General features: G+C 58.3%; 2 protein-coding genes across 2 annotated transcripts; one reads left to right on the top strand and one right to left on the bottom strand.

Annotated features, from left to right (window-relative positions):
• Positions 1–539: 539 nt before the first annotated feature.
• Positions 540–7,029, bottom strand: LYSMD1 (LysM domain containing 1). Its single transcript, XM_065420286.1, is given in 3 exon segments — positions 540–683; positions 2,645–2,965; positions 6,850–7,029. Coding segments are annotated over 3 exon segments (645 nt in total).
• Positions 7,030–7,891: 862 nt separating this feature from the next.
• SCNM1 (sodium channel modifier 1) lies at positions 7,892–15,747 on the top strand. Its single transcript, XM_065420301.1, has 8 exons — positions 7,892–8,023; positions 10,189–10,259; positions 11,482–11,570; positions 12,231–12,328; positions 12,410–12,510; positions 13,403–13,590; positions 14,231–14,357; positions 14,825–15,747. Exons 1-8 carry the CDS (start codon positions 7,973–7,975, stop codon positions 14,922–14,924), a joined length of 825 nt encoding a protein of 274 aa, XP_065276373.1. The 5' UTR covers positions 7,892–7,972; the 3' UTR covers positions 14,925–15,747.
• The last annotated feature ends 4,936 nt before the right edge of the window (positions 15,748–20,683 follow it).

Raw genomic sequence — 20,683 nt, 5'->3', positions numbered from 1 at the left:
GGCTGAGGACCTTATCCCGAGGCCTTTCCCTAAAGTCTCAGCAGGGGAGCCAAGGAGACCCAAGGGGGTTGCAGGCAACGGGGCTGTCTCCGAACACGGTGACCTGACGGGATGGGACAGGGAGAGGCTGGCGCGCTGGGACGGGGAGCTCAGAGCCCGGCCGTGGGAAAGGCCAGCGAAGAGCAGAGCAGCGCAGAAAACGCTGGGCATTAGAGCGTGTCGCCGAGACTCCCCCGCCCCAAGGGGGCGCTCTGCCAGTCACCCCCATAACACCCCTCTGTGCACGCCCCCCCCAGCCGCAGAACGTCCCCCATACACTGCTCCCTCTGCAGCCAGCCCATCCCTCCGCAGATTGGTGCAAAGGCGGGGGCAGCTGGAGGACTCACGCAGGCTCCTGCCAGGATCAGGGCCTCAGCGCCGTCCGGGTCCCCCTGGCAGGGCCATCACAAACCCTGCGCTGCCCCTCCCACCCCCCCGTGGCTGGACGCGCCTGCTAGGAGGGGAGAGGCGAGTCCATGGGGAAAAGAAGGCTCCGCCCATCAGAGCTTGAAGATCTCGTCCTCCTGGTCCCGCAGAGTGGCGGCCCGGGTGGTTTTGGTGAGCGGCACGGGGCCCAGCAGGGCGCGCTGCTGAGCGTGAGGCGAGGGCTCGCTCTGATAGGAGACGGTCCTGCTGGCTCCTGGCTCGGCCCTGGCGATTCTGTGGGGAGACAGGAGGGGGTTAGATCTCGGACAGGGAGTGGCCATCGCGGACGCGCCCTGCTCAGGGATCCCCCCAGCCGTGCCCTGCTCGGGGGTGGCTGAACTGGCACAGCGCCCTCTGCTGGGGCTGGGAAGGATCCAGGGAAGAGCCCCCTTTAGACACATGGGGCCAGGGCGGGGAGGGGGGTCCCAGAGGTGACAGTACAGATGGGGAGGGCGCAAGGAGGCCTGTATAATCCCTGTGGGAATCTTTGTTCAAAGCAACAAAGTAACCTAGGGCTGGAGTGAATCAGCAGAGCTGGGGGGAGGATGCCATGGGCTGGGACTGCTGGGCCTGTGGGCTGAGATTGAGGGACACTGGCACAGCTGAGGTTGGGGGATGAGCCCAGGGCTGGGGTAGGAGGGGGCTGCGGGTCAGGATTGAGGAGCACTAGCCAAGCTGGGGGGCAGGGGCCCAGGGCTGGGGTAGGAGGGGGCTGTGGATCAGGATTGAGGGGCACTAGCCAAGCTGGGGGACAGAGGCCCAGAGTTGGGGTAGGAGGGGGCTGCGGGTCAGGATTGAGGGGCACTAGCCAAGCTGGGGGACCGGGGCCCAGGGCTGGGGTAGGAGGGGGCTGCGGGTCTTATATAGGCTCCTATTACCCCCCACTCCCGTCCGGATTTTTCACACTTGCTGTCTGGTCACCCTAGCTGGGATAGGAACTGCAGAGATCTTCAACGCAGGCAACGGCGCCCTCTAGTGGCCTCAGAGCTAGTCAATGGCAAGCAGTGGCCTGGTCCTTAGCCCAACCAGCTCCCCTAAGGCAGTCCTCAGAGGCCCAGCTGCGTCAGACTCCCAGGCCAGGAGAAGGGCATTCTCTATACAGCAGCCGACTGGGGACTGGCTGCGCCCTGAGCTAACGCGCTGGCTGTTTAACCCCCCTGCAGCACGGCACAGAAGGGAGGAAAGTAACTGATCCCCGTTTCCAGCAGCACAGGGAGCTCTGCCCCGCGAGCCACAGGGAGGCAGGTGCTGACAGCCTGGATCGGACCCAGGCCCCATCCAACCCAGCATCTCCCCCTCCCCCAACAGCGACCAACGGCCATTTCCCTGGAGAAACCCAGGAAACATCCCAGGACCCCCCGTGAATTCCTTCCCGCCCCGCAGCGAGCGGCACGCGCCCGGCAGGACACCATTTCCTGGCTCTAATCTCTTGCCTGCACAGCGCCGCTAGGAGATGAAGCAGGGGAAGGAGGGGCCCCAGGAACAAACAGCGTCAAAGCAAACGTGTCGGTGTGTGTCCACGTTGCCGTGTGCGGCTGTTCGTCGCCTTCAGAGAACTCCCCACCGCGCACGCGTCTCTATTCCCCCCTCCCAGTCCCCATGAGCATTGCGCACAGCCGCCGATGGCACCTGTACTCACCTGGTCACGCGGGGGCGAAGCCAAAGCCTGGGGCTACGTCACCTCCGCCCCATCAGCAATGAACGGCCCCTCACTCTCCCACCACCGGCCGACCTCCCTTCACTACAGCCCCCTGCCAGGGCACCGCCCGTCAGCCTTGGGGACCCCCGGGTAAGTGTGTTTCTTGGGGGGAGGGGGGAGGAGCAGGCTATGGGGCAGGACATGGCGCTGGGCTCTTTTAGTTTGACGAGCACAGCGCCTGATCCAATGGGGTTTTAATTTCTCCCTCCCCACAAAGGAGCACGTAAAACCTGAGCTGGGGGTGCTCAGGCATCACTGCAGCCCCTGTAGGAGGCAGTTGGCAGTCGTGGGGTCACCTCGCCTGTAGCAGCCCCACAGAGGATATAAGCACTAACCCAAGGGCAGCCAGCAGAGATTCTCCTTTAGCACAGTTGGCAGGGGCCTACGAGTCAGAGCAGCAGGTCTGGGGATCGATTCCCTGCCCATACAGCCCGGGCACCGCGTTAGTTACTTAGCGCTACAGTAACCTCAAGGTAGCACTCACGCGATCTCCCGCTCCCGCAGCTTCTTCACCGCAGCCTTCTTGGACAGGCTGATCTCCAAGTCGAGCTTCCTTAAGAAATCCATGGCCGAGAGGTCGTGGCGGGGGGGGGTGCCTGTGCTGGTCATGGAACCGTTTTTCAGCACCGGCTTCTCCTCTCCCGTGGGGGGCTGCCTGGCTCCTTCCTCCACCTCCTCTTCCTCCAGGTTTAAGCCATTCGCCATCTGCTTGGGCTCCACCAGGATGGGGATGTGCAGTGTCGTCTTGAGGAAGATGGAGTCACTGGTGTACAGCCGGTTCACCCGCTTGATCTGCTCCATCTGGGAAGAGACCACAAGCACCTGTAACCCCTCCAGGCCTGGGACACACGTCACCAACCCCCATCTCTATACACCAAACAAGAGAACTGCCGCCTCTGATCCGGGGCTTGTTCCCTAAAGCTCCACTGCAGACTGGACACCTAATATCACGGTGCCACCGAAATGCAGCCACCTCTGGGGTGGAGGACACCAGTAGGCAAATAGAGCAATGAGGGCAAGCGTGTGCATGACGTGATCTGGGCTGCGGGTGCCGGGCTCACGCTGGCAGGGAGAAGGGTTAGGGCATTGCTGGAACTTGAATGCCGGGAGGGAAGGGGAGGGAAACTGACCAAGCCCCTGGAGGATGATGTTCAATGCAGCCAGGCAAGGACTGTGCTGTCCCACTGGCAGGGAGAGAGACATGCCATTGTTAAGTGTGCTAGCTGGTCCACCCCGCCTGTCTCCTACACTCAGCCAGAGGTGGATGGAGACAGGCTGGGAGTCCATCACCATGGCACATGCCGCGACTTCAGCCCAGAGACTGAAAGACCCTCCCTTCCGCCTGACTGGCGGCTTGTTGGGTTCCTGCAAAATAAACTGGCAGGTTCTCAGCATCTGTCACACAAACACAGCTGGCCCCCCCTGGCTGGCAGCCCCAGAGCCAGCTCCCCGCTTTCCCGGCTGCTCCAGCTGCAGGGCAGGAGCACACCAGCAGGGGGCAGCATGCATGTCTCATAGGGAAGACTGAACTGGTGCTGTCAGGCTGTGGGGCCTGTCAAGATTCAAACTGCTACGCTCCCAGAGACACTCAACAGCCGCCTGCTGCCTGACCACATATGCAGGCCCAGGCCGGAGGTGATACCGGGGCAGGCTTTGGCTCCAACCACCAGGGGGATTTCTGCAGCAGAAACTGATCCCCCGTGAGAGCCACGGGAACAGAAAGCTGCAAAAACAGGAAATGAGAAAGGGCGTGACTGTGTGTGCACATTTCCAGGGTCACATCAGCTTCACAGGGAGGCAGCCGCACAGACAGGGGACCGAGAGGAGACGGCAAGTGCAGGGTCAGAGCCCTCAGCCCTGGTCCTGCATGAGATTCCAGACATTCAGCCTCCCCATGCACCCACCCATACCCCCACAGCCCAGGAACACCAGTGGGGTGCCCGCTCAGAGTTCCATGATCAGGGTGCTGGATTGTAGAGTCCTAGGGGCGGGGACCGTGTCTTTGATTTCGCAGCCAAGCCCCTGGCTCTGCTCTAGAGCTGTATCAATTCTTAGGATTCATTATGTGTATTGTAGTAGCCTCAGCCAAGAACCAGGAGTCCCCACTCTAGGAGGATCAGAGGTGCCTGGACTCTGGAGGGGTGACTCCTGTCAGTGCCCCTTTTCTTAGGGGTGCTCATGACACGACCCTCCCTGCTTCACCCCAGATGCTCGGCAAACAAAACCAAAAAGCGGTAACGCTAAGTGCTTTGGCAGAGTTCCTCGTCCAAGACACACCAAGCACTGTACAAAAAAATGGGGTGGAAATCAATCCGGACCCACGCTGCAGATTCAGGGCCGACAAGGGGAAGAAGGGAAGCCAGGACGCGTTAGGAAACCCAGGGGAAGGATTCACTCTTCAGATATAATTGCTTGTTTTGCACATTTCTTGAGGGGATCACTTAAGAGCGTCCTCAGGAGGGCTTGGAATTGGAGAGCTGGTGGATTGGGGAGCATTCACCAGTCCTATCAGATAGCTAGTGCTTTACCAAAGATAGGGCAATAGCAATAGCTTGTTTTTTGTAATAGAGAAACTGAGGCCCAGAGTGGGGACTAGAACCCAGGCAGGGTGGATACAAATCAATCATTTATTTTTTTTAATCAAAAAGATTGGATTTTTTTTTATTTAAATCAGATTTTTTTTTATAAAATGCTTTTTGAGGAAAAAAACTGTTAAGATACATTATAGCTCAAAGGTATCTCATCATGGAATAGGGATTATAAATTCTAATTCTATAGTATGAGACAATATATTCATGTAATGTTTAAGAAAAGTTTTGTAAATGAGTTCCAATAGTTCATGGATTAGGAACCCAATCTGATGGGGTTCCAGGGGCTTCTGTATAGGTTATTTAGGTTAATCTTTCTATCTACGCAATGGGACTCAGTGCTCAGTCTAGAAGATACCATTAGTTTTGCAGTTCTCAAACTGTGGATTTGTGTCTCCAGAGGTAACATGCTTGTTAACAGCAAAAATGTTTTTAAATAAATAAATAATATATAGAGGTGAGAAATAACAGACCTCAACCCTGTTGTCCCTCTGCAAATTTGTGTACACAGAGTCAATCCCTTATCTCTCTCTAAAAGTGCAAAGTTTCAAAAAGTTCAGTGAACAGAAGATTGTTGGGGGCGGAATAGATCTGGACAAGGAGAAGAAGTATGGAGATAAATATGAGAAGGGAGGGACAGGCAGTATAAATAAAAGTGAAACTGTTTGAGCAGCATATTCCAGAAGTCTTGAGGTCTTTCTGAGGGTAGCCTTCATTGATTTGAGATCTACCATACCATTCTCTCACTAGAAGGGAAAACCTATAATGACAGAAGGCCGTAAAAGAAACCAGTTTGGGAATAAGAACCATTCAAGAAATATGTTTGCTGATGACGTTTTAAAGAAAGTCACACCAGTGAACTGGTGGAAGTCACTTAAGCACTTGGATTCAGAGACTGACGGTGTAGAAAGAATATTTTCTTCCTTTGGACTAATTCATTCCAAATTGAGAAATCGTTTGGGACCTGAAAAAGCAGGAAAGCTTGTTTTTCTTTTCCAGGTTATGAACAGGAAAATGAAGGTGAAGATGACTAAGTTAGCTGCAGAAGCCAAAATTTTAAGTTTCTCATGTTGACCTGGCTGACACAGTCGATTTAATTTTTGGTTTTTGTTTTTTTTTTAATATTTCATTTATCTATTTTAGTTAAAAACAATTTTAACAAAAACAAACCTAATTTTAAAAAAACTTGAATATTTAACTAAATTCAAAAATTCATACGCTTGTTTTGTTAAAATATTATGTTTGCTATTGAAGAAAAAAATCCAGAATACATAACATTATTGTTTTAGTTAAATAAAATAATTTCAATGTCTGTCTGGTGATGTTCTCCTCCTAATACAACCTGGCAAGAAAATCCTCCAAATATTAATGAGTAACCTGTTGAATTGGAGATAGTTCACCTCCCAATGACTGCATACATATCTGCTTCAATTATCTTTGGTAAATGAAATAACCAAACAGTCATTCATTCTCTGACATAGCTGTAAAACTCATCTGAAAAGTTTTTTAAATAAATCACTTTAAAAATGTCTAGTGTGTACCTTCTAAAAATGAAACCTACATCTATCTTGGAGTTGTGAAGAATATGTCTTAAGGTTATAACAACCAACAAGAATGCACTTTTATGTAGAAATCCATGATTAAATCAAGTCTTCCTGACTAGTGATTTAAATAACGATAAAAGAACAGGAGTACTTGTGGCACCTTAGAGACTAACAAATTTATTTGACCATAAGCTTTCGTGGGCTACAGCCCGCTTCTTCTAAAGCTTATGCTCAAATAAATTCGTTAGTCTCTAGGGTGCCACAAGTACTCCTGTTCTTTTTGCGGATCCAGACTAAGACGGCTGCTACTCTGAAACCTTAAATAACGATTTAAATCAATTTAATTTAAATCAAATCCACCCTGAACCCAGGAGACCTGGCTTCCAGTTCCCTGCTCCATCCACAAGACCCCAGTCCCCTGCCAGAGCTAGGAAGAGAAGCCAGGAGTCGGGTACGCTGTCCCCTGCTCTAACCATGGGACCTCACTGAGTCCCTCCTGCCAGGTTACCTACACCCCCCCAGATCGCAATAGAAAGCTGCCGCGCAGACCTACCGTGACCCCATACTTGAGCGCCAGCCCCTGCAAGGTGTCCCCCGGCTCCAGGCGATGTTCCACCCTCCTCTCCCTCACCGGGGAGCACATTGACTTGACGAGGCTGCCGTAGGACCGGGTCTTGCTGCCGCAGAGCAGCCCAGCCCCTCCAGGGGACCCCTGCCTGGATGGGGAGGCCATCCCTCCCCCCCAGTCAGTGGGGCACCAGTGCGGGCAGCAGAGGTGCCTGGGCTCTGGAGGGGCTTTCCTGAGGGGTGCTCATGGCAGGACCCCCCTCGGGCAGAGTAAACAATGCGCCTCCCAGCCAGGCCAGGGCTCCCCCACTCTGAGCCCCCCACAAAGGTCTCTCTGCTTTCCTGCTTGTTCTCCCCTCCCTCAGCCTTTACTCCAGGGCACAGGCGGGGGGGGGGCCCCAATTTCCGCCCCACACAGCAAAACCCACTCTGCACGGGTGGGGGAGGGGATGGAAGGGGGGTCCCCCAATTTCCTGCTCACCCGTCACGCCAGAGAGGGATACAGGGGGGTCTCCTCAATCTTCTCTGTCCCCTCCCCAGCTCCTTCTTTACTCGGGGGAAGGGGCAATTTCCCCCTCCCCAGGAACCCAGCCGCTCCCACGGACCCAGCCACCCTCCAGCGGCCCCTCCCCTGGAGAGCAGCCAGTGTCCGCAACACGCAGCCGAGTGTGTCGCTCAGCTGGCCCCGAACAACTGAGCAGAGCGGTGCCAGCCCCCTTCCTTCCCACCCGCGCAAAGGCCTCTGGGACATGTAGTCTCTCCCTGGCTAGTTGCCTGCCCCCCAGGATCCCTGGCAGCTCCCCCCACCCCATAACCATGCTCCGCCCCTCTGGGGCCAAAGAGGTGGCACAGCGGGGAACATTCCGCCCAGCCCCGCCACAAGCCTCGCCTAGGCGGAGAGGGGCCAGGATCCGGGACTACATTTCCCATCATGCCCCGCCTCCTCTAACCATCTCAATGCATCATGCGAGTTTTAGCCCAAGGGGCCTATCCGCGCGGAGCGCCCAGAGGCATGCTGGGATGGGTGGTCCGGGAAGAGAACCAAACCGGAAGTGCTGTGTGGCCTCAGTTCCCATGGTTACCGCGGCCGGGGGTCGCGGAGCGCCGCCATGTCCTTCAAGCGGGAGGGGGATGACTCGGGCCAGCTGAATGTGCTGCAGGTGAGCGGCCGGGGCGGGGCGGGTTGGGCTGAGCAGTGGGGTCGGACACCCCGGCTCCGCAGTACCAATAGGGGGGGGGGGCTCCGCAGGGCTGCCCTGGACGCTTCCGGTGCCCAGAGCGACGCCCCCCCGACTCCCCACATCCCTAGAGCGACCCCGGCTCCTCCTCAGTCCCCCCCACAGCCCCTCTGTTCCCCGCCCCCCCCCGGCTCCTCACATCCCCAGAGCGACCCCCCGACTCCTCCTCAGCCCCCCCCAACTCCCCTGCACCCCGCGCCCCCAACTCCCCCTAGCCCCCCATCCCCAGAGTGATCCTGCCTGACTCCCCCTAGCCCCCCCATCCCCAGAATGACCCCCCGACTCCTCCTCAGTCCCCCCCAGAGCCCCTCTGTTCCCCGCCCCCCCCGGCTCCTCACATCCCCAGAGCGATCCTGCCCGACTCCTCCTCAGCCCCCCCACAACTCCCCTGCACCCTGCCCCCACAACTCCCCCTAGCCCCCCATCCCCAGAGTGATCCTGCCTGACTCCCCCTAGCCCCCCCATCCCCAGAGCGACCCCGGCTCCTCCTCAGTCCCCCCCAGAGCCCCTCTGCTCCCCGCCCCCCCCGGCTCCTCACATCCCCAGAGCGACCCCCCGACTCCTCCTCAGCCCCCCCACAACTCCCCTGCACCCTGCCCCCCCAACTCCCCCTAGCCCCCGATCCCCAGAGTGATCCTGCCTGACTCCCCCTAGCCCCCCCATCCCCAGAATGACCCCCCGACTCCTCCTCAGTCCCCCCCAACCCCCCTGCTCCCCGCCCCCCCGGCTCCCCCCATCCCCAGAGTGATCCTGCCCAACTCCCCCTAGCCCCCCCATCCCCAGAGTGACCCCCCAACTCCTCCTCAGCGCCCCCAGAGCCCCTCTGCTCCCCGCCCCCCAACTCCCCCTAGCCCCCCATCCCCAGAGTGACCCCCCGACTCCTCCTCAGTCCCCCCCAACCCCCCTGCTCCCCGCCCCCCCCGGCTCCCCCCATCCCCAGAGTGATAACTCCCCCTAGCCCCCCCATCCCCAGAGTGACCCCCCAACTCCTCCTCAGTGCCCCCAGAGCCCCTCTGCTCCCCACCCCCCTGGCTCCTCACATCCCCAGAGTGATCCTGCCCGACTCCCCCTAGCCCCCCATCCCCAGAATGACCCCCCGACTCCTCAGTCCCCTTCAACCCCCCTGCTCCCCGCCCCCCCACTCCTCACATCCCCAGAGCGATCCTGCCCGACTCCCCCTAGCCCCCCATCCCCAGTGACCCCCCGACTCCTCAGCCCCCCCACAACTCCCCTGCACCCTGCCCCCCCAACTCCCCCTAGCCCCCCATCCCCAGAGTGATCCTGCCTGACTCCTCCTAGCCCCCCCATCCCCAGAGTGACCCCCCGACTCCTCCTCAGCGCCCCCAGAGCCCCTCTGCTCCCCGCCCCCCTGGCTCCTCACATCCCCAGAGCGATCCCGCCTGTCTCCCGACTCCCCAGCCTCCCATTCCCAGAGTGACCCCCCCCGACTCCTCCTCAGTCCCCCCACAGCCCCCCTGCTCCCCACAGCCCCAGAGTGATCCCCCCAATCCTCCCAGCTCCCGCGACCCCTCCCCAGCTCTCCCCAAACCCCCATCCCCAGAGCAATCCCCTCAACTCCCCGCCCCCTGGCACCTCCAACCCGCCCACTGCCTCCCAGCCCCAGAGCAGTCCCCAAGCTTCCCTCTCAACCCCCGAGTCACTCCCCTGCTCCCCCCAACACACGCCCCCTGCCACTCGCCCATCCCCAGGGTGATCCCCCTAACACCTCTCGGCCCCTGGTGCTGTCACTCTCCAACCACCCCAACACTTCTCGGCCTCTGGCTCCTGCCTCCCCCCGCTCCTCATCCTTGCTGCTCTGGACTCTATTCCCAGCGTTGCCACTGGCCTGCTGGATGACCTTGGGCAAGTCACTGCCCTACTCTGTGCCTCAGTTTCCACATCTGTAAAATGATGATAATGCTACCAGCCTCCTTTGTAACGCGCTCCGAGACCCACGGATGAAAAGCGCTAGATAAGAGCCAGAGATTGTTGTTGTTATTCATCTATGGCCACACTGATGCCAGTTGCTCTGCTGCCTACACCAGAGAGATTGATTCCTCTGTAATGTGGCCTGGTCATTTATTCAGAAAAGAAGAGTTGCAGATCTGCTGGCAAACTACATCCCGGAGGACGAGGCGCTGCTGCTAAGGAACGGCAGGTGCGTTAGATCCATTCGACAGCAAGCGACGTGGTTCTGAGAAGACCGTATGCCATAAGGATCGGGTCAAATAAAATCCAACCTCAGCCTAAAGCCCACATTGAACTATGACCCTTTGAATCAGTTCAATTCATTAATTAGTGTATTTATTTATTCTGGGGACTGAAGCTGCAAAATTGGCAGTGTGGCCTAATGCACAGAGTACTGGAGTGGGAATCAGGACACTTGGGTTCTCTTCCCTGATCTGCTACAGGCCTGCTAGGTGTCCTTGGGAAAATCCCTTCGTCGCTCTGTGCCTCAGTTTCCCCATCTGTAAAATGGGGATAACAATACTGCTCTTCCTTTATCAAGCTCTACTGATGAAAAGCCCTAGATAAGAGCTAGCTAGGGGTTGTTATTTGTTATTAAATTAAGATCTGGATTTCCAAGGCCCCAGCAGTCAGGAATGTTTTGCTCAGGCCTATTATAAAAATAGGGACGATCTGTAAAAGTTAGACCCAGATCCAGGTTTGGATTTCAAACACCACCAAAAGCTGGAATCTGGGCTGTATATTGAGGCTGATCTGGGTTTTTTTAGTTTAGTTTTCATTTTGGCTTTGCAGTTCCCACTTCCCTTCAGATGTAAAAGAGCCACACGCCCCCAAGAGAGCCTCTGGCTAATATTACACACTCAGACCGGTTGGCTCGGCATTCAGACTTTCGGATGTTTGTCAGAGAATGAGCACGGTCCAGTGGCCACGGAGCCAGGAATTTTGGGTTCAGTTCTTGACTCTCCTTGGTTGTCACTTACGTTGTCCTGACCTGTTTCCTCAACTGCAAACTGGGGACAACAAAACAGAGGGTATGTGGTCCAGCATCCAGAGCATTGGAGTGGGAGTCAGGACACTGGGTTCTCTTCCCAGCTCTGTCATTGACTCATTGGGCAAATCACTCCGTTTCCCCATGGGTAAGATGTGGGCAGTAACGCTTAACTTGGCTGCCTGTGCTTTGAGAGCCTCGGCCAGTTAGATTCATAGAGGTCCTACTGCGCTGGGTGAATCTGAGAATCATGGTCATTTATTCTAGTGGATGTAACTAGTGTCTCTTCCAGCCCAGTGTTACCAACTGCGCTGTGTCTCTTAACGCTGATAAGAAGGGCTGGGGGGGCCCATCTGTCCTCGTAGGTGTGCGTGAGGGGGAGATGCTCCTGGCTTGATATGACTGTCTTTCCTCTCTCTCTCAGATACGCCTGCACAGTATGTTTCCACCGTCCGGTCTTCGACACGCTTGACATGCTGACGGTCCATAGGGCCGGCAAGAAACACGTAGCTAGTAAGTCAGCCCTAAGGGCTCAGTTGCTCAGGGAGCTGCAGACTCTGGGTAGTGGAGATGGTGCAGGAGGAAAGAAGAGTCCAGCTTCACTCCCAAAGCTCAGGGGCAGTTGGCGGTGCTGGGAGGTAGAAGAACTGTCTTATCACCGACAGAACTGCCAGGTTGGATCAGACCCAAGGTCCTTCTCGGCCAGTATCCTCAGTCTGACAGTGGCCAGCACCAGGTGCTTCAGAGGCAGGTGTGAGTAGCAGATGTGGGATAATCTGCCTCTCACATGGGTCTCTTCCTGGTGTCTAATAGTTAGAGATCAGCTGAAGCCCAGCTTGATTCCCTCCAGAACCTACGCTCTGGAGCATCAGACAATAGACATGAGCCCCATGATGCCATTTAGAGAGGTGCCGTTCAGGGGTGAGCTGCCTGGAGCTGTCTGTCTGCCTTGGGAGAAGGACAGACTGAGATGACCCAGCGAGGTTTGGACCTTCACACTGCTTGGATTGCTCAAAGCCATCCATCCATCCTCCTGAGACACAGCGGGAGGTGGCAGTCCGTGCCACCCCAAACCGGCAGCCCTTTGGCAATGTAACCTCGGCTGGGTGGCAGACTGCTTGGCGAGAGTCTCACTGCCTGGATTACCTGTGTCTGTGTCTCTCTGTGTCCCAGGCCTGCAGACGTTCTACGGAAAGAAGCGGTCGCGCGAGACTGAGGTGCAGAAGCGGCGGCAGCAGGAGTTCCTGCGGGCAGAGGAGGCGGGCACGCAGGTTGGCACGTGTGCCCTATGGGAGCCCCTCCCATGACCTTTACCCGGCTGGCTGTGCTGAGCTTGTCTGTGTTTTCCTTAGGATCTTGCGTGCCCTGCACCCTTGCTGGCTCAGACCAGGAAGATTGCCCAGAATGCTTTGCTGAAAGCCTCTCCTTATAACAGCTGCTGCCGAAGAAACAGGTAATACCTATGCGTTCCCTGCCAGCGTGGGTCGAGGGTTCGCCATGGCGTCGGGGGATGGTACGAGAGCCAGGCACTGCCTTGGCAAGGCATTTGTTGCAGGGTAGCGCCACCATCTGCTGGACATCTGCTCGCAGCAGGCTTTTCTGCTCTGTTCCTCTGTAAGGGCCATTCGCCCAGTGGGTGTCAGTTAGCATAGCTTTGTGGACGTCCATGGTACGGTGCTGATTTACCCCAGCTGAGGATCTGGCCCTGAATCCTTAAGCTGATCATTTCCTGGTGGGCCAGGTGCCGAGTGTAGTGGGAATAGTTTCAGAGCGGGGGATTGCAAGTCTCTTCTGTGCCTGCTTTATATTTCAGCAGCAGAATGTGTATCACGTGAAGGCAGCAGCTTTGAGAAGAGAGTGTGGGCTAATGGTCAGAGCAGGGGACCTGACTTCTGTTCCCAGCCCTAGGTGGTTAGGGCAGAGGACTAGGAGAGATGATGCGTGGGTTCTCTTCCCAACTCTGGGAGGGGAGTGAGGTCTGGTGGTTAGAGCAGGGGGGCTGGCAGTCAGGCCTTCTGGGTTCTGTTCCCAGATCTGGGAGGGGAGCGGGTCTGGTGGTTAGAACAGGGAACTGGGGGTCAGGACTCCTGGGTTCTGTGTCAAGCTGTGCCACTGACTTGGCCAATTCCCCTCCGTGCCTCAATTTCCCCATCTGTAACACAAGGATAATATTTATTTTCCTTATGTGGGGAGTTGTGCGGGTTACTCCCTGTCCAGAAATCACTTTGGGGTCCTCTGACGGATGGGGCTCTAGAGAGCAAGATACCATCCCTGGTTGTTACTGTGGCTGTGCCCAGCGGGCAGCTGGTCGCCACTAGTCTCAGGAGACCTGCTGTCTGTTTTAGGCCCGATGGCAGCGGCTCAAGCGTTAGTTCTTCTAGGACGGAGCCTGCTGCCCCCGCTGCCTTCGGGAGTGCCGTTGGGAAGCAGCCAGCAGAGCCGGGAAGCTCCATGGCGAGAGGTGAAGAGGGATGTGCTGCTGTGGACACCCCCCACTCCACGCGGCTTCCTGGACACGCCAGCCCTCGAGCAGGTACCAGCCTGAGAGGCTCTGGGGTCTTGCCCCTTCCACTGAGGCACCTGGGGACAATTAAATCGACCATTCGCCTGTCTCACTGCAGCGGCTCGTATGTTTCTGCAATCTTCGGGAAATTCCATTGCTGTTGTCTGCTGCTTACAGTGGGGGGGGCTGGAAGGCAGGACTCCTGGGTTCTTATCCCAGGAGGTCATTAGAGTGGGGGATGGGGCTGGGAGTCAGGACTCCCTGGGTTCTATCTCCAGCTCTGGGAGGGGAGTAGGGTCTAGTGGTTAGAGTGGGCGGTGGGGAGGGGCTGGGAGTCCAGACCCTGGGTTCTTACTCTCCCCATCATTGATTTGCTATGTTGCGTTGGGGCAAATCCCCAGGCCTTGGTTTCCCGGGGGAGGGGGGTGCATTCGTCGTTGTCATTCAGGTTTGTGAGCGGCGTTACAGATCACTGTAGAAATGCAAAGCGCCATTACCCCGTCACATGAGCTCCCTGATCTCAGCCTCCCGTGAGCTGCCAGTTTGGCTCGGAACTAAGCGTGTCCACAGAGGTGATGAGCTCTCCGCGGAGGTGCCGGTGGGCAGCGATGCTCCATCCCGACCTTCCAAGGCCTCACGGCCTCATCTCATGCCTTTCTTCTCATTCTAGACTTGCAGAAGGAACCTGCTGCGAGGATCAAGAGAAGCAGCAAAAGAAAATCCTCCTTGTCTGCCCAGCCTGGAGCCATCAGCCCTGAGAAGCGCCAAGCCCTGGAGCACTATCTCCTGCTCAGGAGGTGAGCTGGCTTCTGCCTGTTCCCCGCAGAGCAGCAGGGTGCATCGGCAGGGGTCCGATCCCTGGGGCTGAGGGGTAGGAGCTCATCTCAACACTCAGCAAAGGGAAAAGCCCCCTAAGTCCCATCCAGCCCCTTGCTGGGGGCCAGCCCGGGGGTTTAACCTACCATCTCTCCTCCATGGCTCTGCCCATCTAGTTCTTGGGCTCTCATGCATGCAGTCCCGCACAGCGCTCCTCGCCCGTCCATCTCCAAATGCTTTACAAAGGGATGGCTTCACAGGTGGAGGGAAACTGAGGCACAGGGAGTGGGATGGAGTGACTGGCACTGACAGAATTGGTTATAGAACCCAGGAATCCTGGCCCTGTCAGTAGAGAAACCATCTCCTTAGCACCATCCTTCAGTCTTCTTAAATTGGCATCCACCCGCCCTGGTGTTTGTAACTCTCTGTCTGTCTGTCCTTCCCTCAGCTCAGGCTGGATCCAGGACCCTTCCGGCAAGTGGGTGAAAGACGAGAATGTGGAGTTCGACTCTGATGAGGACGAGCCACCGTCCCTGCCGCCGTCCTGACTTCTCAGCCTCTCCGGCTAGCGGGATACCCCCAGGAACCGGGCCCGGTACTGAGCTACGCTGACCATCTCTTGGGATGGGGCTGGCAGAGGGGGCAGGAACGGCCTGTCTGCATCTTCCTATCCGGCCCCCGTGGCTTTGATTTTGGATATAAATCACCAGGGAAGAAGGATCTTTCCAAACAGTTCCTAGAAACCCGCATCGCCGCTTCACTGTATCCACGGACACTGCTGGGGTCACTCACAGTGGGAGCTGCCATGTCGCCACCGCCACAGGTTCCCAGCACGAGGTCTGCTCTGTCTCTGGGGATGAGCACAAGGGTGAGATGCAGCTCTCGGCGGGACACAGAGGAAAGCGGGGTGTGCTGGAGGAAGTCAGTGCTTCGGGCTCATCTAGCATCTTTCAACCCAGGATCTTAAAGCGTCTCCCAGAGGGAGGCAAGTATCATGCCCCTTCCGTGTGGGGAAACTGAGGCACAGTCTAGCAGCAACGTCTATGTGAGTCAGTGGGAAAAGTCAGGATAGATCTCAGGAGTCCTGACTCCCTCTTATGTTCTGATCACTTTTATTAGGTGTATTACGGTAGCACCTAGGCACCCCAGCCGTGGATCGGGACCCCATTGTGCTGGGCGCTGCACAGATACAGAACAAAGAGACGCTCCCTGCCCCCCAGAGCTCACTGGACAATGCTCTCTCCTAACAGGCAATTCTCTGGCCTTTTTTTTCCTCATGTGGTTTTTGTTTTTAAAAAGTCGATCTGAAAATCGAATGGGCTTCCCCCTGCGCTGCGGGGTGGCTTGGTACATTAAAAAGCACCACAGACGTCTTCTGTTCTCCTGCTTCCTGGGGCCTATTCGGCAGCAGCCCACTGGTGAGGTGACCCCTTCCTATTTGCATTACATGTGACGCTTCATTTAAAAGATGTGTATGTTAGCGACCACACATAGTAACAAGGAAAAGGGTGGTGGTCTCTGTGAGGCATTCCGGGGCCTGAGCACGTGCTTAATTGTAAATATGGGAGCAGTCCCATTTGAAATCAGGGCTTCAAGTTAAGCACAGGCTTAAGTGCTTTGCTGGATCAGAGGGCTAAAATTATTATTATTTATTAGGTGTATTATGGTAGCACCTTAAAGCCTCAGTCATGGACCAGGACCCTCTTGTGCTAGGCGCTGTATGTTATGTATTAGGTGTATTACGGTAGCACTCAGGCACCCTAGCTATGGGCCAGGACCCCATGGCACTAGGCACTGCACAGACACACACCAGACCAATGTCCTGCCCCCCAGAGCTCCCAGGCTCCCAGTCGCTTTTTTCCTGTAGCCCTCGAGGGTCCTTAGACCCAGTGATAGAAACGCAGAGGCTGGATCATCTTCCTTCCTAGTCCACGGTCAGACTGGGGTAACCCCACTGACTTCAGTGCATCATGCCTAGTTTGCACCAGGGGAGTGAGAGGTTCCCACTGACCCAGTTGAGCTTTCCAGGTCCAGTCGGCCCTCGATTTGCGCCCTGGCCCGTTCCTATCCCCATTCCCTGCCTCCCTGACCCCGTATCCTCCCTTCTCCAGATGTCCCGGCTCCTTGTCAGTTTCTAGCTGCCGCGTGTGCTGGCAGATCTCAGAGCCTTGTGGGCCTTCAGGGCGTTGGAGCTGCTCACCCCAGGCCACCGCAGCTGTTCGAATCCTGAAAGTTCCCAGCTACCGTGCTTGCGCTGAGTTTCCAGCGCTCGTTAATACAGCTTGAACTCTGCCAGGCATGAGCACAGGGGGGCGAGCTGGCCAGCCGCCTTTCTGCTGGGGGCCCAGAACTTGCAGGTGGAGGGTCAGCTCGGGTCGTTAAAGCGACCCCGGCAAGGGTGGGAGCCCAAGGCCTCGACCCACCTGTTGAGCTGCTTGTGAAAGTGACGGGTCTCCTGGTCGGTTCAACAAGGATGGAGGCATGTGGGGCCCTTTCACAGCCCCTCAAGCATACCTAGTTGGTTCCCGTCCTGCTTCGAGGAGCTAAGGAGGACGGCAGCTGGGGAAGGGGGGTGCGGATTGGCACCGGATGTGGGGCCTCTGGATTGGCACCGCAGGGCCCCGGCTTGGAAAAAGGATTGTGAAGCTCCTGGCCCTGGTATTCTTCCGTGCAGCTCTCAGAGCCTCCCAGAGGGCGCCGTAAGCTTAGCTATTGGGAGGTACAGCAGCAGCCTGGAGGCCTGCCGGCTCCCCCCTCCACTTCTACTCCTAGTGAGGTCCGGTGGGGCAGGCCTGGGCCTGGGCCACAGGACAACCGGGCTCTCTTCCTGGCTCTGCTACTGACCTGCTCCAGGACCATGGGTGAGTCCCTTGCCCTCCCTGTGCCTCAGTTTCCCTGTGTGTGTCTGCTCTATTCAGCCTTTGAGCTCTTTAAGGCTGTCTCTCGCGCTGGGTCTGCAGTGCCTGGCGCGAGGGGCCCCAGTCTAGCCACTAGTCGGACAGTGATAAAGCTAAATACTGGGGTCAAGTTTCCTCCCTGGCAGCGTCCGCTTCTGAGCCGCTACCCTGGGCGCTCTGCCTCCAGCACGGTGAGCGGGCATGGGCTGATTGGCTGGATCCTCCTCCCAACGGGCAGGCCCCAAGTTTGGAGCAGCTGATTTGAGCTCCAAATGGCCCCGAATGGGCCACATGCACCCTCCCAGAATACAGGCAAAGCGGGGGGCCTGCCCTGGGGGCTCCAAGGCCACGGAGGGGAATCCACAGACCCTGTGGCCCTTGGCTTTGGGGGTGGAAGAGGCCTAGAGGAGAACTTCATGTTGTGAACCTCAGCTGCAAGGGGAGGGGGGTGCTTGGCACAATGCCAGAGCTGCGGTGGGGGGGCCTGCCTCTAGTCTGCCTGGAGGCAGTTCAGGAGCAGCTCTGCCCTTGTGGGCACTGCTCTGCCACGTGTCCTGGGCTCGGGTTGTGAACAGGCCCTGGGGGGGGCTGAGCCAGGCCAGTCTGGTCTCGGCTGTGGCTGCCCGTAGTTCAGGCTCCTGCCTATAAATAGGCAGCGGGTGTCGGGCGGCCGTGCCCGCCGGGTCCCTGCGGGGGGAGGGCGTGCTCCCGGGATGAATCGCACCCAAGGGCTCTGGCAGCCAGGACCAGGGAGGATCATGGGGGCAGGTGCTGGTGCCAGCGGGGCGTGAAAGGGGCCCAGGCTGCAGGGAGAGGGGCCGGCCCTGGGTGCGGCCGGAGCTGGATTCCCCTCAGGAGCTTGGGGCCTGCGCTGACTGCAGGCATGGGGGAGTCACTGCCTAGAGAGAGCAGGCGGGCGCCGTCCCGGCTATGGGAGCGGGCGCTCCCTGCATGAGGCTGGCATGATCTGGCTAATCCCACGTGAGACACTCCCCAGCTGCGCACACCCTGCTCGGCGTCCCTAAGGACAGCTGAGCCGCCTGCTTTAATAGGTTGTTTCCAGCTGCTAGACGTGTAAATTTTAGGGCTTATAAACCTTTCCGGCTTGGGGGGAGGGGTAGCGCGACACACTTGACTGATGGCAGCCAAGGGGACACCTGGGGGGGAAGGGAGCATTGTGGGTAGGATCGCAGGAGCCTTCGTCTAGCTGAGGAAGCGGAGAAGGTGGGGGGGGGGGGTGCCACTGGCAGAGATAGGGCCTAACCCCGATTACTGGGTATGGGGGACTGTGCTGGCCTCATTCCCCTCCTCGAGGGTGACGTCCGCGCTATCCTGTAACCCGATCGCCCTCGCTCCGTTTCACGGGCTGATCCCAGGGGTATAAATACACCAGGGCACGGGGCGCTTGGCTGCGGCACTGCCTGCCTGCGACCGTTCCCCCGGCGGCAGCTCCGGGAGCCTATCGTGCCAGAGCTTAGCCACTGAGTCCCTGGCAGGCACCAGCCCGGGTCCGTGCAGCGGTGGGCTCAGTGGAGAGGGTGGCGCCACAGGGCAGTGCCACTTTGCAGCTGTGCCAGCCCTGGATGCTGCAGGCTCCAGTCCCTGCCCCCGTGCCCAGCGCCGTTGGAGACAGCCCGGAGTTCAGTTGCAAAGTCCCCACACTTCTGTCTCCAGCATCCACTGGATCGCGGGCGCAAGCCAAAGCTGATGGCCTCCCGCCTCCTCTCTGCTGTGACACAATGGCCCCTGCTCCACCTATCCCCACTTAGCCTGCCCGGAGGGCCAGCTGCATCAGGGTCACTGCTCCAGAGGGCCGGGTGGGGCTGGATCCCCTGCGACAGGCGGGGCCCTCTCCCATGGTTGGCCCCCAGTGGCCCACGGGATACTTTGCTTTCAGAGTACCTGCCTCCGAGAATCTCAAAGCAAGTTATAGAGGCAGGGCAGGATCAGCGGCCCCATACTACAGAGAGGGAAACTGAGGCACAGAGGGGCCTTGCCCCAGGGTCACACAAGGAGTCAGTGGCAAAGCGGGGAATAGAACCCAGGCATCCTGACTCCTCCCCCACCTCTGAGCTAACCACTGGACAATGCTGCCTCCCATTTATAAAGCTCTTTTGAGCCTCCACCCTGATTTGCCCCTTACAGGGGGCAGGACTCCTCGGACCCGCAAATGGAACCCAGGCGTCCTGTGCTGAAAGCATGCCCCCTCCTCCCACTGGGGCTCCGCAGCAGTCAGGTGTGGCCACCACCCAGAAAGGGGCCAGGAGCCAGCCTAGCTCCATAGCCCCCTGCAGTGCTGACCCCTGGTGGTGCCGGCAGGGAATTGCCTCTGGTCACCTGTGCAGGGACCCAGCCCAGTGACTGTCCTGGAGGGAAGCTCCAGCCCCCTCCCCTCGCCTCCCACCCACCCCTATCAGTCATCCCTGCTCCTCGCGGCCTGGGGCCGCAGCCCTTTGATGCTGAGTAAGACGCACAAGCGCTGCTTGTTTACGAGCCTGGCAGCCCCAGGCCGGGCAGGGCTTAGCATGGCCCCGAACGTGCTTGCTGACTAATGCCACCTGCCCCCAGCAGCCCGTGGGCGTGACGGCTGCGGGGACAGGGAGGGAGCCAGCGCGCCATCGTTACCATATAAGCCCATCAGTCGGCGCCTGGCTTGGGGACTTCCCCTCTGCCAGCCCGGGCACATCGGCCCTCCCCGCGCTGGCCCCTCTGTGGAGCCTGAATCCGAACTCCTTCGCCCCGGGGGTGTCTGTGCCCAGGGATCCCCAGGTTTGGAGTCAGAGTGACAATGGATGTGTAGGGCCACACACACACCCCCAAATCATGGCGGGGGCAGCCCCTGTCGGGCAGTGGGGAGGGGGCCGTAAGGAGCTAGGCTGGCTGGGAAGCCAGGGCCTGAGGGGCACCACCAGGAGTGAGGCTGCAGGGCTAAGTGCCCATGGGGGACCCCCCCCCACCCGCCAAGGTGCCTCTTGATTCTCAGCCCCTCCATTGCTCCAGGAGCTGCCCCGGGCGGCAGGTGTGCGAGGGGGCCGTGGGCCAGGGGGAGGATGAGGAGGGTGTGTGCACGGGCCGGCAGGAACCGGGGGGGGGGGGGGGGGAGGTGGCATCCTTGAAATGACCTTCCGGCCACAGGGTTTGGCGCGAGCTGGGATGGCTGGAGCTGAGGTTGTACTAGGCCCTGAACGAGCAGCGCTGGGGGGGTCAGGTTAGCGGCACACTCGAGGCAGAGCGCTCCAGGGGTAGGGCCCCACCACTAGCGCCACAGGGTCTAGGCCCTGTTCCAGTTGGGGGTGAGCTTGGGTAAGTCACTTCCCCACTCTGCACCTCAGTTTCCCCTCCCATCCCTTTGGCTAGTTACAGGGTGAGTGCCTTGGGGCAGGACCCCGAGCTCTCGGGCAGCCTCTAGG

This window comes from Emys orbicularis, chromosome 20, assembly GCF_028017835.1.
Source record: "Emys orbicularis isolate rEmyOrb1 chromosome 20, rEmyOrb1.hap1, whole genome shotgun sequence".
NCBI lineage: Eukaryota > Metazoa > Chordata > Testudines > Emydidae > Emys > Emys orbicularis.
This window is presented reverse-complemented; position numbering and strand designations above follow the sequence as displayed.